The sequence below is a fragment of the Fusarium redolens genome (assembly GCF_020744475.1).
Source record: "Fusarium redolens strain MPI-CAGE-AT-0023 chromosome Unknown BKA55scaffold_5, whole genome shotgun sequence".
In the NCBI taxonomy this organism is placed as follows: domain Eukaryota; kingdom Fungi; phylum Ascomycota; class Sordariomycetes; order Hypocreales; family Nectriaceae; genus Fusarium; species Fusarium redolens.
The window spans coordinates 531,734-548,563 of NW_025763668.1; the positions used below are offsets into that span (position 1 = coordinate 531,734).

The 16,830-nt window shown below is 48.2% G+C and overlaps 8 protein-coding genes and 1 non-coding gene across 9 annotated transcripts; 2 read left to right on the forward strand and 7 right to left on the reverse strand.

Moving 5' to 3' along the window:
* Positions 1 to 486: 486 nt before the first annotated feature.
* Positions 487 to 957, reverse strand: BKA55DRAFT_505749 (Cerato-platanin; the record flags this gene model as incomplete). Its single annotated transcript, XM_046187215.1, has 2 exons — positions 487 to 845; positions 897 to 957. 2 exons carry the CDS (start codon positions 955 to 957, stop codon positions 487 to 489), a joined length of 420 nt encoding a protein of 139 aa, XP_046051722.1.
* A 1,302-nt stretch (positions 958 to 2,259) lies between these two features.
* Positions 2,260 to 4,357, reverse strand: BKA55DRAFT_687303 (sulfate transporter family-domain-containing protein; the record flags this gene model as incomplete). The annotated part of the gene is made up of 2 exons (XM_046199046.1): positions 2,260 to 3,980; positions 4,036 to 4,357. The coding sequence occupies 2 exons, from the start codon at positions 4,355 to 4,357 to the stop codon at positions 2,260 to 2,262; spliced, it is 2,043 nt and encodes a 680-aa protein (XP_046051723.1).
* Positions 4,358 to 5,109: 752 nt separating this feature from the next.
* On the reverse strand, positions 5,110 to 6,369 carry BKA55DRAFT_561930 (uncharacterized protein). The gene is made up of 3 exons (XM_046192202.1): positions 6,235 to 6,369; positions 5,871 to 6,180; positions 5,110 to 5,823 (listed from the first exon to the last, which is right to left on the reverse strand). The coding sequence occupies exons 2-3, from the start codon at positions 6,118 to 6,120 to the stop codon at positions 5,243 to 5,245; spliced, it is 831 nt and encodes a 276-aa protein (XP_046051724.1). The 5' UTR covers positions 6,121 to 6,180; positions 6,235 to 6,369; the 3' UTR covers positions 5,110 to 5,242.
* Positions 6,370 to 7,047: 678 nt separating this feature from the next.
* Positions 7,048 to 8,587, forward strand: BKA55DRAFT_687305 (RmlC-like cupin domain-containing protein; the record flags this gene model as incomplete). Its single annotated transcript, XM_046199047.1, has 4 exons — positions 7,048 to 7,416; positions 7,467 to 7,682; positions 7,729 to 7,852; positions 7,899 to 8,587. The coding sequence occupies 4 exons, from the start codon at positions 7,048 to 7,050 to the stop codon at positions 8,585 to 8,587; spliced, it is 1,398 nt and encodes a 465-aa protein (XP_046051725.1).
* A 714-nt stretch (positions 8,588 to 9,301) lies between these two features.
* On the forward strand, positions 9,302 to 9,375 carry BKA55DRAFT_t95. The gene has a single exon. It is a non-coding gene; the product is annotated as a tRNA-Val (tRNA).
* A 262-nt stretch (positions 9,376 to 9,637) lies between these two features.
* BKA55DRAFT_506850 (uncharacterized protein) lies at positions 9,638 to 10,654 on the reverse strand (the record flags this gene model as incomplete). The annotated part of the gene is made up of 1 exon (XM_046187300.1): positions 9,638 to 10,654. One exon carries the CDS (start codon positions 10,652 to 10,654, stop codon positions 9,638 to 9,640), a length of 1,017 nt encoding a protein of 338 aa, XP_046051726.1.
* Positions 10,655 to 10,976: 322 nt separating this feature from the next.
* On the reverse strand, positions 10,977 to 12,251 carry BKA55DRAFT_561935 (uncharacterized protein). The gene has a single exon (XM_046192203.1). It carries the CDS (start codon positions 12,172 to 12,174, stop codon positions 11,224 to 11,226), a length of 951 nt encoding a protein of 316 aa, XP_046051727.1. The 5' UTR covers positions 12,175 to 12,251; the 3' UTR covers positions 10,977 to 11,223.
* Positions 12,252 to 12,702: 451 nt separating this feature from the next.
* On the reverse strand, positions 12,703 to 14,732 carry BKA55DRAFT_687308 (major facilitator superfamily domain-containing protein; the record flags this gene model as incomplete). The annotated part of the gene is made up of 9 exons (XM_046199048.1): positions 12,703 to 12,948; positions 12,998 to 13,402; positions 13,454 to 13,841; positions 13,895 to 13,971; positions 14,024 to 14,215; positions 14,267 to 14,349; positions 14,399 to 14,486; positions 14,538 to 14,626; positions 14,678 to 14,732. 9 exons carry the CDS (start codon positions 14,730 to 14,732, stop codon positions 12,703 to 12,705), a joined length of 1,623 nt encoding a protein of 540 aa, XP_046051728.1.
* A 1,061-nt stretch (positions 14,733 to 15,793) lies between these two features.
* On the reverse strand, positions 15,794 to 16,830 carry BKA55DRAFT_638736 (uncharacterized protein; the record flags this gene model as incomplete). The annotated part of the gene is made up of 2 exons (XM_046197087.1): positions 15,875 to 16,830; positions 15,794 to 15,821 (listed from the first exon to the last, which is right to left on the reverse strand). Exons 1-2 carry the CDS (start codon positions 16,498 to 16,500, stop codon positions 15,794 to 15,796), a joined length of 654 nt encoding a protein of 217 aa, XP_046051729.1. The 5' UTR covers positions 16,501 to 16,830.

Consider the following 16,830-nt stretch of genomic DNA (forward strand, 5'->3'; position numbering starts at 1 on the left):
ACCTTTCTTTTGTTCTGACGTGTCTATATGCATGACATGCACATAAAACATGCGAAGAGCCTATACTTCGAAGACATATATCAAAGCGCAAACGCCTCATAGTTGACAAACTTGGTAAATAGCGTCATATGAGTAAGCAAGGTTGAAATCATGAAATGTGTTTGTACTGTGAGACAACGCATAAGGCTTGGGAGCTATTGTTTGGCGAAGACTCAATTGAAACGCTTAGTAACACGTCATAGGCGGTTCCCATAGCGTTGTAAAGTTTATGCAAAAAGCAACTTCATCAATCAAAACGTTTTCCATATTGCCGCTGATGTCATAACTGAGATTTAACAGAAATGAATGAGAACACTTGATCAAACAGAATGTCAGAGTAGAAGTCGACCAAGAATTATCATTAAATCAAAACTCGTTACAGCATCCAATCATGATCAATCCGCCATCTTCACCGCCGCCTACCAAGCATTACCATCAGTCCAACGCTTATTTGAGACCGCAGTTGCTAATAGCAACCTGAGTAGCAGTCGCATCAACCCTTCCAAGCTTAACAGCCTGATTATTCGTAAGCGCATTCATCGCAGCAGGCGAGATATTAAATCCAGCAGCGGTATGATCAATAGCGAGTACATTAATGCTCTTTCCCTTGTAGGTGAGCTTCCAGCAAGTACCGCAGTTGGGAGAGTTCCAGCCTGCGACGGCTTGGGCACCGCCGATGTAAGGAAACTTGGGGATCTGGCCTTGGGTCTTCCACTTGTACTTTGTGATAAGACCGTTTTTGCCGTCGGAACAGGCGACGGCTGTGAGGGCGCGGCCGGATTCGCCATAGCCGGGGTCGTAGGAGACTGTAGGGTGTTAGTAGGGGACACTGAGGAGGATGTAGGTGATGGACGGACCAGTCGCGGCCGAGACCGAAGTCAGAGCTGCGGCGAGGTAGAAGAGGTTGGTCAGCTGCATGATGGATGATATTAATGGATTATACTATTATTGATCGATGAATGAGATATTGGAGATGATGGTCGAGATAAAAGTGAGGTGCACCATCTCCTCTTTATACGTTTCCATGCTCTTTCTCCTCAACCGAGGGGCCGAGCCATCCGATCATAAACTTCGTGTAGAGAAGCCATAAGCCTTCCCCGCAACACCCTCACCATCCATGTTCTGATCCCTCAAACGATATGTGGATGTAACGGATCGGTCCGCAACGCTCCTACACGAGAAGAAAAATCCAGAGTTTGCGCCATGATAATCAGCTGAGTGTTACTAACCAAATGCAGCATAATGGTCCCCAAAATGATCGTGTTCAAAGAAAATGGAGGGGCTGAAAGTGATTCAATTGGCTGATGGGGCATTGAGTTCTCAGCGTTCGTATTGAAGCGTTCTCGTATTCATCAGATGATAATGACCGGATCAAAGGGCCCAACAAGGTTTGGAGGTTTCTGACGTCAGAAGCCACTTGAAACCTTCTAAGGGACTGCGAATTGGACGAAGTATCGTGGTATTTGCACGGAGGAGGATTGGTACATTTTAAGCGGATGAGCCGGATCAATCGTTTCTTCATCGCAAGCGATTCTGCAGGAATCAACTTCATGATGTCACACAGCAACGATCTCAGCACTCAGGATAAATCAACGTCCGCGCCATGAACTTGCAGCATAGATCTCCGCTTCAATACGGACTATGCATTCCAGGTTCGTATTCACCATTGATCCGAAGCACGTGTAGCCTCATTGATTCCACTCACACTCTCGTATAGAAGTTGACAATGCAGCTTGATTATCACATTAACTCCAGACGCATGATTCCTGAAAGACAAAACACCAAACGTCTATCTGAACATCAGGCTCTCCGACGTTGCATTGGAGGCTGTATGAGAGGGTTCTCTTCCCACGTGGTTCAAAGACCTTATCATAATCTTCTGGAAACATTCTATCGTTATACGTGGGTAGAATATGCGGCTCACTAGCTCAGGCCGCGGGCAGCGTCGCCTTCTAGGGTCGTGCAACGGACAATCGGGCCACACAAACACCACGGTCAGTCGGCACTTCACTGCTGAGCGGGGGAAGGTTGCCTCATCTGGCTTACATCGAATGACCAACGTATGCACTGTATAGGTCTTAGATCACGTGTTTAGTAACTCAAAAACCAAGGCATTAACGAAGGAATGGTATTGTACTAATATTCAATGAGAGGTAAATAAAATGCCCAACGCCTATTCATGAAAGCTACCCAGTCATTACGTAATACACATTCCGAATTTCAAGCATCAACCTTCTCCTCATGCATGGTATGACCCTTATCATCACTCAAAACAGAGCCTCTCCTCCTCGGTGCAGATACAGCAGCCTGCGCATCCCAGTATAGGTAGATAGCATCGGTATCACCATCATACTCATCGTCAGAGCCGACCTCGATGATGCGCCACTTCGCACGACTGACACGCTCACGGCAAACAGCATTCATGTTAGCAAACCTGACCTCAGTATCTTCTCCACCGTAGCTCTTGATGTTAGCCACCAAGTTCTTGAGGTACGTAACAGCAGTTGTGTCCAGCATGTTGACGCGAGAGAAGTCCAAGACGACAAGGCCAATTCCTGGAAGTGATGAAGGATCACCAATGTTGGCTTGTTTGCGAAGACGGGCGACTCTCTTCTCACCGACAACAGACCAGTTACGCTCTGTTTCAGGGCCGTGACTGCCGTTGTAGACGGCTGCATGGAAGGTTTGGATCTCATCAAGTACCTTTGAAGTGTTGGCAAAAGCATTGGGGAAGATGAGAGATTCGTTGAAGGTGAAGATCCTGGTGTCTTCTGGAATATGTGTTGAAGATAGGTGGTTGCTTCCAGGCCAGTTTGATCTGGGACTCGACTCAACGTCTGCTCCAGTTGATGAAAGCTTGGTAAAGACTTGGCGAAGCAGGATGTAGACAATGTTGAACCCAACAGCGCATCCAATGCCGACCTCGCTTGAGTGGAATAGGGTAACCCAGAGTGCAAGCATGGAAGCGACAAAGTCTGCCAAGGATGTCTTCCAGTAGCGATAGAAGGTCGAAGGAGGTGAGATGAGACCCCAGACCGCAGTGATGATGATAGCTGCTAGTGTCGCCTTTGGGATCCAGTACAGTGTACCAACAAGCTCGTAGACACAGACCAGTACAACAGCCATGGTCACGACGCCAGAGAGGGGAGACTTGACGTTACATGAGGAGTTGACAGCTGTTCGAGACATGGCGCCACCGACACCCATAGCATGGAAGAAGCTGTTGAAGAAGTTGGTGATACCGAGGTAGCAAAGCTCTTGACTTTGATCAGAGGTGTAGTGGTTCTTGACAGCAAAAGCGCGAGCAATAGCCAAGTGCTCAACCGCAGAACCAATGAAGACGGCGATACTGCGGGCAGCCACTTCAGGGATGAGATCAGCCTTGGGCATTGTTGGGGCTTGTTGACCCTTGGACTGAACCTTGACAACCTCGAAGAGAAAGTTCTCTGGGTCTCGGTTCTTATTAACGGCGTAACTGACACCAGTGAACAGCACCAAAGTCAAGAATGCCCTTGTGGTGGAGAGAAGCCAGATGACTCTGTTGTTCTTGCTCCATCTCTTTCCAGACTTCTCAAGAATTGTCAAGAACAAGATTCCAGTGAAGCCAATGAGACATGCCCAGCCATTGGCATTGGGGAGTTCATTGAAGATATCATGGATTTGCTTTGCTGCACCATCGCGAACGTTGTCTTCACCGAGTAGTGAGTCCATCTGGTTGAGGATGATTGTGATAGCGATTGCAGTGATGAAACCGCTAAGAACGGGCAGAGATATAAATTCGAGGAGGAAACCGAGTTTGAGAAAACCAAGAATGAGGCCGTAGACTCCCATCATGAAGGCTGTTGCGGAGGCGATCTCAGATGGAGTCCATCGATCTTGGAGGGCGTGCACGTTTTCGGAGGTGAGGAGACCGATGAGTGAAGTTGGACCGGTTGAAACATCTGAAATAACATTAATCCTATTGTTTAGTCTTGAAAGTATTCTGAATCGACTTACCCTTAGTAGATCCCATGAAAGCGTAGATGACAGCAGGAAGCCAACTTGACATCAACCCATACTCAACAGGGATATCCGCAATCTTAGCATAAGACAGACCCTGAGGAATCAACATGAGACCAATGGTAAGTCCAGCAATGAGATCATTAACGATCCATCGTGGATTGTACTTCGGCAACCAGCCGACAATAGGGACTTTGTCGCTGAGGTATTGGACAGTTCCGGATGGCAGAGCTTTAGCTCCTTTGACTCCTAGTCGAGCTGCTCGATTCCAAGTGACATCGTTGCGAAGGTCTGACTTGGCTTTGTCGAGCAACTTCATACTGGTGTGTTCAAGATGGCGGAATATTTAGTGAAGATGTTTTTGAGTCTGGAAATTCGATTCCAGAGCTGATGTTTTGCGGATTAATATAGCCATACGCTAAAAATAAGTCTATCTATCTGAAGCTACCTAATCCAGCCAGCTCTATTCGCAGGATCAACTAGTCGTCATGTGTAAGTTACACTGACAGACATATGTAGCCGTCAACCCGTCAACATTCAGAGTGTATCACATCAACCCCTCTACCGGTGACCATTCGCCGTACACCCTCCTTCATCACCACTGCATCGCGGATTGGGCACGTATATAAATGCGACACTCAGTCTTACGGGCGTATATCCCCATGCAGGAATCATCGACAGAACTATGTGCCTCGATACCGAACACCGACAGATATCCATTCAATCCGAGACAAATCAATTCAATTGAGTTCAACTCGAGGTATCACATAGGTGCTTACACTGCTATGTTAGCAGCCAGTAAGCTGACCTTGGGCTTCTGCCGGAGTCGCTTAACCGGGCATGGGAGGGTTGCGTGCAAGGGGGGACAAATATGTCCGCTGACCACATGATGATGGGCCACCAAGATCGACGTCTAAGTCCGGGGGGAAGATCAGTGGTGGAAGTTACATCGATACAACTCCGCTTGAAACGGGCCCAGGGGCTGGACTTAGACTTGGACATGGGATGAAAATGCCTGCATGACTAGGTTAGCGAGAAAGAGGCGTATATATCACGAGTCATAACGTGGCGTATAAACCATGCAGCATTTTGTAATTTCAGAGCTTCCTAAAGTGATCTGGTGTTATACTAAAAGTTCTAGACTCTAAAGATAGTACCCTGTCTACAGTGATTGTCGAATCAACAAGAAGGACCGATAGGTCGTTCAAGACCCCTCATCTGCAGGCCACGCCGCCCAACCAAACATGACAATAATCTTGAGCGCAGCGGCTATCCACAGCGCACCAGAAGTTCCCAGCTCGCTCTTCGCAATGAGTCCTCCAATTATAGCACCGATGAGGAGCAGGACCGGTGCTGCAACACGCCTGTTTCTCTCCGCATTGACAAAAATGCTCTCAAACAGTTCCGCGTCGGAGAACAAGTCGCAGTAGATACTCGTAAGGACAACACTGGTCAAAGCGTTGAACTTGAGTGCTCTACTTGCAACAGCTTGTCCACAGCTCTGAAATGCCACGAGAGCGATTGGTACAATGACATACCAGGGTGTATCATCTGGACCTGCACCTTTTGGTCCCCAAGTAACGATACAAGCAGCTGCAACAATGAAGATAGTCTGAATGCCAAAGGACAAGCAAAACACCCATTTTCGTCTAGGCGTAGGTGTAAACACCCTATGCAGACGACTAAAGAAGAATGAACCGATACAAAAAGCCAGAATCGAAGATCCAGACTTTTTCCAGCGGTTAGTCCCAGCCGTAGGTCCAAGACCAAGATAAACAGTATTTCCTACACATGTCAGATCAGATCGGATTGAAATGATGGGAAGGATTTACCGGTCTGCATAGATACGAAGGCACCCCATGTTGATATGGAAGCACTGTCAAGAATGCCTGTTATGATGTAGCATGCCAAAAGCATAACATCAGCCCAATCTCGGCGGACATCAGAACTTAATCTCTTCCGCAACCAAGATCTAGATCCAGGTTTTGGAGTGAGGAGAGCTTGTGTCTCATCGCTCTGTGCGGAGATGCCGTTTTCAGCTCTGCCCTCACTGTTGGTGACGGTGCCGTATGGTTGAGACATTGAGTAAGATGCTGTGTGTGTTGGATGATGTGAAAGTGGTTCGAGATATGCGTTTCTTTGCTACGTCGGTTAGAGAGGGGCATAAATAAACGAAAATCGCCAAGGGGAAATTACGATAGAGTCGAAGCACCAGCCAAGCAAAAGATCACCGGAAACGAAAACCTGCTCCCCCAGACTCCGCGTCTTCGCCGAGCTAGACAAAGACAAGGTTTCAAACAAAGCCAAGCTTAGCTCCGCCTTTAAAGGTAGGCTAGACACTGCGTCGTTCCCGATCGTCACTTGCAGAACTATTCTTGGCATAAGCGGGGAAATCTCGCAAATCCCGGGTCTAGTTTTATCTCCGGCTCATAGCAACCCCACATCCCGGATTCTTCTTTTACCATGCACGCTATCACGGCGTCATCTTTACACACCATCTTGTTTCCCCTCATTCATACCACGTTGAGTATACGGCTCGAGGTGATCACACCCTAACAGGTTACGCTGAAACCTGTAAGCGCTCACAACGCCCTGAAGCTCGTTGCGTTATTGAGTGTTACGCCGCATCCACACATATGAGGTGCAATACCACGTAGGCAAGGTTGTTAACTTGTTTGTCTTGGAGGGGGCTATGTGCCGGATAACCGAGCCCCGCGTTGGCAACGGCAGTCATGATCGTTATGCGCTGCTACCTCAGACGGATTTGCATACCAAACAAGACGTAACTCGGTGATTCGCCGGTGATCGCTTTCTCGGCGTCATGAACTTCGTTTGGCGCAGTATCTTGGCATTGTTTACCCTGAACTTTGAGAAGCCTACTTAACGTGAGTGACGATTGAGCAATTGGTGCCCATCCATCGTTCATCAATGTCAACCAAATATTCATCTTGCCAAAATTAGCACTCCTTTTTACAAGTCAATTGAACCTGTCTGTGACAGCCCCGCAATATGCATCTCCCTCACCTTGCCTATCTCGCAGTCCTTTTGGACATCTGCGCAGGCGTTCCCGTAGAGGACAGTCCTCGCCAGAGGCTCCTCAAAGGGTTGGGACTACCACCCAACTATCGCGGTGTGACGGGCGGCAAGAAGGTGCCGTTCACACCCGGTCACAGAGACCCAATTGATAAGCCCGTCGACTCTGTCGGCGACGAGCTTGATCCTCTTCCCTGGCGCAACGGTCTCGGAGCTTCTGTTTTGGGACCGTGGAATGAGGCGCGCTCGCGTCAGAATCCTGATCTCGTTAGACCACCTAGCACAGATCATGGAAATCTGGCGAATATGCGCTGGAGTTTTGCAGACTCGCATATTCGCATTGAGGTTTGTGCAGATTGGTAATGTGCAGAGTTTTTTGACTAATTTGAGAATAGGAGGGCGGCTGGACCCGTCAGACCACCATTCGTGAGCTGCCAACGAGCGTTGAGCTTGCGGGTGTGAACATGCGTCTTGGTGAGGGCGTTTATCGTGAACTTCACTGGCATCAGGAGGCGGAGTGGGCTTACGTGCTGGACGGAGAAGTCCGAGTTACGGCTCTTGATTACGAAGGCGGGAACTTTATTGATGACTTGAAGAAGGGAGATTTATGGGTAAGTAAAGCGGATTTTGTGCTGATCGCCATCTAACAACCTGCAGTACTTCCCAAGTGGAGTTCCTCACTCCCTGCAGGGTCTGAGCCCAAATGGCACGGAATTCCTTCTCATCTTTGACAATGGGCACTTTTCTGAGGAATCGACCTTTGTTCTTACAGACTGGCTGGGTACGTTTTAGCCCGATTCTGAGATACACTCGACTAACGAAAGTAGCTCATACTCCAAAATCTGTGATCGCCAAGAACTTTGACTTGGACCCTGAGGTCTTTGCTCGTCTTCCCGAGAGCGAGAAGTACATCTTCAAAGGCCGCACCCCCGGCTCCATCAAAGATGAAGCCCCCAAGGGCAAGAAGGCCAAGAAGTCCAAGTACAACTTCACCCACCGCATGCTCGACCAAGAGCCCCTCAAGACAAGCGGAGGACAAGTCCGCATCACCGACTCCAAGAACTTCCCCATCTCCAAGACCGTGGCAGCAGCCCACGCCATCATTGAGCCCGGCGCCATTCGCGAGATGCACTGGCATCCCTCTGCAGATGAGTGGTCATTCTTCATCAAAGGACGCGCTCGCGTGACAATCTTTGCTTCTGAGGGTAACGCACGAACATTTGACTACGTTCCCGGTGATGTTGGTATTGTTCCAAAGAACATGGGACACTTTGTTGAGAACATTGGAGATGAGCCTATTGAGATGTTGGAGATCTTCAGGTCTGATGAGTTTAGAGACATTTCGTTGTTCAAGTGGATGGGCGAGACGCCAAAGAAGCAGGTCATTGATACGCTGTTTGCGGATGACCCTAAGAATGCTGCAAAGTTTTGGGATAGGATTAAGGATGCGGATAATGATGTTATTACTAAGCCTGACTTTGTTAGGTCAAAGCCTGAGGCTGATGAGGAGCTGTAAGCTCTGCCACAAAGATTGGCCAGGCGAGTTTGGCTCTGGAAGGGTACATATAAGACACATAATGAATGTACTAGTCCTCGTGATTGCTGGTGAAAGTGACGAGTCCAGACTGAGGCAGGAGGTAATAAATGTGAGCCCACCACGATATGACGCAAATGGTAATGATGTAAGCATAAGTGGTAAAGTGTTAGCTAGAAGTATGAAGGTCGTTTGAACATACATAGGTAAGCCTTTGTTTTCAACTGACTCTTGAGCATGAGTATCGTGAAGTTTGCTTTTGCAGGGAAGGCAAACATCAAGATGGATCATTCTACTATAAAAAACATATTTTAGAGAGAGCTATATAGTAGAAACTTGATATCAGTAGATAGTCTAATTTTATTCATTTCAAGTTGCTTGTAAAATCTATCCTTTTCTTCATCCTGTTGTCTTCCCCTGGAGATCGCCGATTTCATTTGAGACCTTGATTGGCCCCGAGGCCTATGATTGGCCACTCACCGATAAGCCGGCAGCAGTTCCAGCCCAAACGGCTTTAAGACGGGTGAACCTTGCTTGTACACTCACAGACGCTTTGTTTTCGGCTTTATTAATCTTTAATTTGCCCGTTATCTTCGTAGCCTGTCAATGGCTACTGTGAAAGCGGATCGCCCAAGAGTCGCACACGACCACGTCGCGCAGTAGCCGTTTGCTTCTCTCAATGACTAATCATACAAAGGTTGCGTGGTCTAGTTGGTTATGGCATCTCGCTCACACCGAGAAGGTCCCCGGTTCGATCCCGGGCGGAACCATTTCTTTTGCTTGCACGGCTTATATGTTTGCGACTTTGATTCTATTTCTCTTCTTACCCAGGCAATAGTTAAATTGTTTTGAAATAATCTGGCTCCGCAAAACTAATAGATGCAATTCTATCAACAATTGCTGCTATGGAATAGGTAATGGAATATCAGCATGTGTTCTCCTAACTTGCATTTCGCTACCGCGTATTCGTGATGACCGGGCTTGACGACTGAAACTTCCGGCCAACTAGCAATTGACCTGTGGCGGTCTACATTACTGGAGATCCAGCTCTCTACCGTCGTCTTCACTTCCCTCCTTCGGGGTAACCCAGCTTTCCGCTACGTGACCCAACCAAGCAAACAGTTCCCATACTCCCCCCTCAAGAATTAGTATCTGGAGCTGAAACTCGGTCTCGATAGCCTCTAAGATCTCTCCGATTGAACGCCCATTAGCCTTTGCAGCGGAATTGGCTGGCTTGGTATCCGTAGGCACCGCAGCCTCCGCCAAGGTTGTAGAGTTAGGTGCAGACTTGGAACCAGGCATCCCAGACTTGGTTGTATCGTAGACGCTGAATAGTGCCGAGCCAAGAGTATAAAGATATCCACCACAAGGCTTATTGCCACATCGTTGTGAACACATCTCCCCCGGAACACGATCAAGTGTCCTTTGCGACGGAGTTGAGTCGGTGCAAAAACACTGCTTGTTGTATATCATCAATGTTTTCTTTTTGAGATTTCTGCAGTATTTGCGACAGCTTTGAATGCCACTACCGCTTCCATACTTTGTAAAGACTGCGTCGGCGGGTAACTTCATAGCGCAGCCTTGAGTCTCTGGTAGTGGATCGTAGGGGTCCCCGTCTTCATCGGGATACAGCTCAAGGCCAGTGTGGATAATGCTAAAGCTCTGGTAAGCCGTACTACCACAGGCAATGCGCTTGTCTGGGTTGCCACCGGGGCACGCATCATGGCAGTACATGTCGCCGATGAAATATCGCTCAGCGGGCCGGGTGTATGAGCAGTAGCACTGTACTCCGCGAATGAGGCCAAGAGGTTTTCCTTCATCTCTGCAGTGTTGACCGCAAGCGGTCCAGGAGTTGGTCGAGTCATAGGCTTTCACTTCGAAGACTGGGTCAACGGTGTTTGAGATGTTGCGATAACAGCCTTGCGAAACGAGTTTGCCTGCGACAGGACGTCTAGCGGGACGCTGAACCGCTGGTTCCTCAACTGGGATGGTGTTGACAGATCCCAATGCCGATAAAAGCAACAGCGCTATGTTGGTCAAATGGACCATGTCTGAGGGTTGACTGTCTGTTCGTGTTATGTGACAGGGACGAAAAAAAAGTAGGTTACGGGTCAGAAACAGGAAGACGTGTACCCATACTTATCCCCAACGAAGGGCCAAAGCACGGTTGACAACGTGCAGATGTTGGTGATCTTGAAACACTGTTGGTTGTGTTGTTGGTCCGTAGCGTGCATTGTTGCTGGGATTGATCCATTGTTTGTTTAGACAGTTGGTGCGGATCAGGGCCAAAACGCACGACAGGCTGTTCCTTGTGCCAATGAGAAATAACGAGATTTATGAATTACTTAAGCTCTGACACAGGATGCAAAACCCTGACTCCGCGTTCTATTTATGTATAATTGCTTATCTGCTCTGTGTCGAAGTGGTGTGATGACAGAACATGAGTCTACCCGAAAACCTTCCATTTATCTGCCGCCTGCGCTCTCTACTTATCAGTGTAGATGGCAATTGAGTAAATGCTTTCCCGTCGCCATAAGACGTAAGGCTGCACCTTTAATGATAGAATTGTCCCAACTCCCGAAACTGATTGAGACATGCCACTTTTCAAAACAGGCATTTCACAAATCTCCAGGAAGTGAGTTACCGAGTCGAAATTCCAGCGATGCAGAAATCTGCACGCCCGAAGAAAATGTGAGAGTAAGATACTCTTTTTCAGGGTCTGCGTTACTACCGGATGCCCGAGATGGGGCGTCGAAAAGCTGGAGAGGTTGTTGCGGCGATGTACCCTGAATTGAGTCCTCTTCTTCGACAAGCGGTCGAGCTTGATTCTTTTGTTGCGTATTGAGGAGCCAGGAATTTGCTTCGTAGACGTCTAGAACTCTCACGTAGTTCTCCCAATCATATCCACCACAGCCCGCACTTTTGTCGCCAACACAAGCCATGTCGCACTTTCCCTCAGGGACAATCATATCTGAAGATGGATAGAAGTCGGAGCAAAAGCACTTATTACGAGTCAATAACAAGATCATCTTGCCACTGGCCTCGCAAGCCTGATGGCATGCCCCTGGACTGTTCCGTGGCAGTTCATGCATTATATCGTCGCTCCGGGTTCCTTTGACACATCCCCAATGCTTCTGAAGACCTTTCATAGGAGTCTCCACGTGGTCCAGACGGATAGGTTCATGCTCTCCATATCCAGGATACAGTTCAAGGCCACTATTGGTAACACTATATGCCTCCTGCTCGAAACCACCGCAGGCGTAGCGAGGATACGCACGACACCTCCAGTTGCAAACGCTATCGTTGACTAGGGTGTTGGCAGGAGGGTATGTGCCCGCGCAGTAGCATTTCGCTTTGCGTACTAGCGCTACAGGCTTCTGCTTTTCAGACTTGCAACGCATGGCGCAGGTTTCTGCAGTGTTGATCTCGCTGTCCGTATAAAGCCATGTTGATGTATCAGATATTGAGCTGAAGCATCCTTGCGAAGTGACCCGGTTTAGTTCTGGTGGACTGGCTGGTAGTTGGGCTCCTGCCATAACGACGGTTTCCATTGTTACCCATTCCCCCATGATGAATCTCGCCTGAGTTTGTTATGGCGTATAGAATATTGATGTTGTTATTGCGAATAAAGGATTTTGTAAAAAAGTACTTTTAGAGAGTTAAAAGTCTTCCTGTTTAGTGATGTAATTAGGCAGCATAGCACGGCCCTCGTTGGAGGTTGGTCATGATCACTATCAAACGCCGTTGGTTGCTAGCGTCTTGGCCGCAAGGATCATCATGGAAAGGGCCGAGTCAGAAAATTTCGGGGTTATGAAGATCAAAACACCGAGACTCATGAAGCTATAATGGCTAGAAATGCAGAATTTGACGGAATAGAGATGATATCGAAAGACTTCAGTCTGTATTGCTTTATGAGATTATCGCATCAAGAAAGATAGACTACGTTGCTGAGTCTCATATACATGACTCAGTTGACCCAACAGCAGACCCCACCATGGGATATCCGACCAGAAACCGACTAACTGGATCTCTGAGAACAAATACCCACCCGCTATTTACAAGTCTCTATGACCTTTGACCATATATCAAGATATGCTCTAATCGGTATATCCCCCAACTTCATCCAAGAACTTGTAATACCTCGGCCCTTTAGCGATGCGCCATCTCTTCCCAAACAGGACGAGAGGAATCGCAGCAAGAACAGACATCAAAACCATTATACCAAAGCAAGTCATGGTCCAACCATATCCAACTGCTTCAATGAATGGCTGGACGGAGTACGAGATGGCAAAGTTGACCATTGAGGAGCACATCGCTAGTACAACGACCAGCTCTCCAGATATCTGCAATTGTTAGTCTTGTCGCTGACATGGAAAGGGCTGCAAAACTCACTCCAGGGAAGCAGTCCATAGCATATGCAGTAGCGATCGTGCAAGCTCCAACCTGATGCGAGATCATCGCACCAATGCCAATCGCGATGGTGATCCAATGCGCCTCTGTCTGCGCACCCCAGCCATAAAGCATGTACCCAAGGGCAGCAAAGACAAAACAAGGTGCAAGCGTATAGAGTCGCATCTCAGGCTCCTTGACACCACCGTTTCGCCGCGCCAGAGAAATGACCACTTGGTCGCTCAGTACACCGATGCTCCAGCCGATGATGTCTCCCACTAGAGCGGCGAAGAAGACGAGACCAGTATTGGTGGTGCTGAAGTTGTATGGCGGTTCGGTCAAGATCTCGGAGATGGTGTTGAAGGAGACGATTCCGGCGGTGGCCCCGAAAGCATAGATAAACGCGGCCTAGGTTTGTTCATCAGTGAGGGACAGTGGCGACTTGTAGAAAATACTTACGATGACGACGTTAGGAAAGCCCCAGAGAAAGAAGGGACGTCGGAAGTATTGCCAGAAAGTTGTTTTGTTCTGCGGATATCTCACCCACGGCTTCAAGATCTGTCGGTAAGATCGCTTGGGAAAGTCATCGACAATGCCATTGGTTTGGCTCGGAACCGACCTAAGCTCCAGCTTCTTGCCCTCAGTTTCTTTCTCTGCTGTCTCTTCATCCTTTTGGGAGGGAAGAGGGGCTGACTGCGATCCCGCAAATAGGAAACGAGGGAAGAGTGTCTCCTCGAAAGAAAACGTGAAGGCAATCAGGACAAACGCGAAGATGAAGCCCACGATGTTCTGCGACCATCTCCATCCGACGGTGTCGGACATGCTACCACCAGAAATCAGCCCCAGGCTGCAGTAAAGTTAGAATTAAGTCCCAAATGCGTGTGTTGGGGACAGTCTTACATAGAGCCAAGCTGCTGAGCGAAAAGATAAACCGAGAGCATGCGACCGCGTTCATGAACAAAGAACATGTCGAAGATCTACAGTCAAGTCAGTAACCTTGCGGGAGCTTGATTCCGGTCAGGTACTTACAGTAAGTTGAATGATCGCTTGATATGCAGATGTCCCGATTCCGTTTACGATCATGTTAAGCATCCATTGAACTGTCCCCTCAATGGCAGCGAGCCAAAAGCCGGTAGCAAGGCAGAGGCAGGTTGTCACAAGGAAGACTAGCTTTCGGCCTAGGATGTTTGCAGTAGGCATCCACCAAATGTTGACGAAGCCCTTGATACGTGGTGAGTAGTGTGGAATGAGAGGGACCGAGAGCTAATATACCAGTAAAAGATAGTTCAAGGCGCTTCCGCCGTTCATGTTTGTCAAAGTCACGCCTGTGTCTTTACTGACAGTAGTCCAAGCCGCTATTGTCGTATTAGTATCGATGGATGAAGAGATGTTCCCAACACTGACCTCCAAGGGTGTTTTCACCAAATGAAAAGGCGCAAGCATATAGGGCGACTAGGAGCAGCTGGTAGTACTTTTTTCGCTTCGACCATGTCTATAGAAATGTCAGATGATACACGAAAAACAGGTGCTCGACTGGGCATACCAATGGATCACTTCCGCAGCTCGTCGGCTGCGGAATGAGAACAATGTCAGATTGTCCAACATGACCGCTGTTCTCCAACTTGTGATTCACTTTCGGTACTGTCAGCTGTAGTCAAGACTAGAATGCATGGGCTTGCATACCGTCGATGAGCTGTTCAGTTCCTGGAACTGCCTCACGATCGATCTGTAGAGCCATGGTCAAGAATCCGATGTGCTGATAATCCCTGGCGGCTTTGTTTATGGGAACAAATAGTAGGTGCCAAGAAGGCGGTTTATATGCTTCAGCAATGGTATCTGTTGGTTGCAAACTCCGGATGATTGATTCCGAGATGGCTTATCAGTTGGTTGGTTGTTGATACCAGCTTAGATGTGGCCCTGAAGGTCCAAGCGAGGGGGTAGATCGCCTGATAACAGCCACATCTGATAGTCCCCGAGAAGCGCCTATCTGGAATCTGGGGTAATGGCTAGTAAAGATAAAGGGCGCGTTAATCTCCATCTTTACCCCGGATTTACACTGGAGCCTGATCCTTCGGCATTCACTAGTCTTTCATGAGCATAGTCACCTTATGAGTTGGCCATTGTCACGTAATAGCGCGGTGGAGAATGCGAAACGACTCGGATAGCGGGATAGTGGATTGAGAAATGTGCAAGTTACCTTCTAAAAGTAGTAAGATCGAGGCGAATCTTAAGATGCTGTTGGTATCGGTTATGATGAAATATCGATGTCAGGCCGGGGCGATAGTTGATAATCTTGCCCCGCGTTCGGCTGGACCTTCCCTACGCTAGGCCACCAAACGCTTATCTCAACGGCTGACTTGACAAGCTTATCAGAGGCCACCCTTGCATTTCACTCTAACGCCATGTGCTTAGTGGATTGTTGATAGTAAGACCTCAAGTTGGCTATCGCTTTGCAGACGTCGTCCGATTACAAAGCTTGTATCCGTCCAAGGCCAGAGGTTGCTCCTTGTCACGGTCTTAGCTACAAGCTACCAAAAGTGGAACAGTCAAGGGTAAAGCTTCAATTATGCACCTGATGTAAGAGGGAAAAGAGTGTTGCACTAAGGTTGAATAGATAGCAAAGATATCATATTGTATACTATGAAGATGGAAATTATTGATCCAAAGAACAAGACCGGGCAGGCCAATGCGACCTTGTCTTAATAAACAGGATGTCCGTCGAGAACCCTCCTTGGACAAGAGTCGAAAGAAAGCAATGTGCTTTCGAGACATCATCAATTAAAAGTGACCACTCGAAACCTAGCACTTGCCCTTCTCGAGGGTAGTCCTATAGAATGTTAGTATCATCTCATATTAGAATCTATCAGTAGGAAGACTTACTCCATGTGCCAGCTCTTGACTCGTCCTTGACCTCCCTCAGGGCATCCATCGATAGGCAGGACCAAGTTCTTTCTGCACTCAGTAGGAAGAATAGCCTGACGAATACCCCACTCATTGTAGATCTCAAAGATAAACTTGCCATCACCAGAAGGCGCATCAACACACTTGCTCCTCTTCTCACCAATGTTATAGATACCATTAGCACCCTTTTGACACCACTCAGCAGCAGCCCTTCTAGCGTCAGGCTTGTTATTTCCCCAAGGGAGAATGTCCTCGCTGACGTAGCAAGCAGCAATCTCAGGGTACTTGAAGCCAATCGTGCGCACACAAACATTGGCATCAGCCCAGAGGCTGAGACAATCCTTGCCGACGGTGGGGTTCCATTCTTTGAATTGGTCAAAGGAGATGCCGAATTGGGCGGAGATGATGAGGCAGTTGTCGCCTGGCTTGACGTAGTAGAAGGCGTCGCAGTCGTCGACCATGCCAGGTTGGATGGGGAGTGGAGTGGTGATGCCGTTGTCGCCCTTGATGGACTCAATGGCTGTGGCCTTCTTGGCGGTGGCGCTGGGACCGGCGAGGACACCTGCGCTGGTGGAGAGAAGGGTTGCGATGGTAGAGAACTTCATTTCGGCGGTGAAGTTGTTGATATTGAACTCTTTGTGTGCTTATTGTTTGAATGGCTGATTGAGCTTAGGAAAATGTCTCCTGATCGCAGAAATTCCGCTGCTTTATATAGATTTTCTTCATGAGTATTATCCTCCGATTCAACCTCGCCGAGCAAAAGATATCTCTCAAAAACTATACCCGTCCCATTCTCACAACACTAATGCACGGCAAATTAGGCTGCTGCCGCCCGCACCAACAAAAAGTCCCCTGAACATCACTTTCTCACCAATAATAACCTCCGCCAAGGTTGGGTTGGTTCGTTTGTAGAAATAACCGAAGGCCTTGGCATG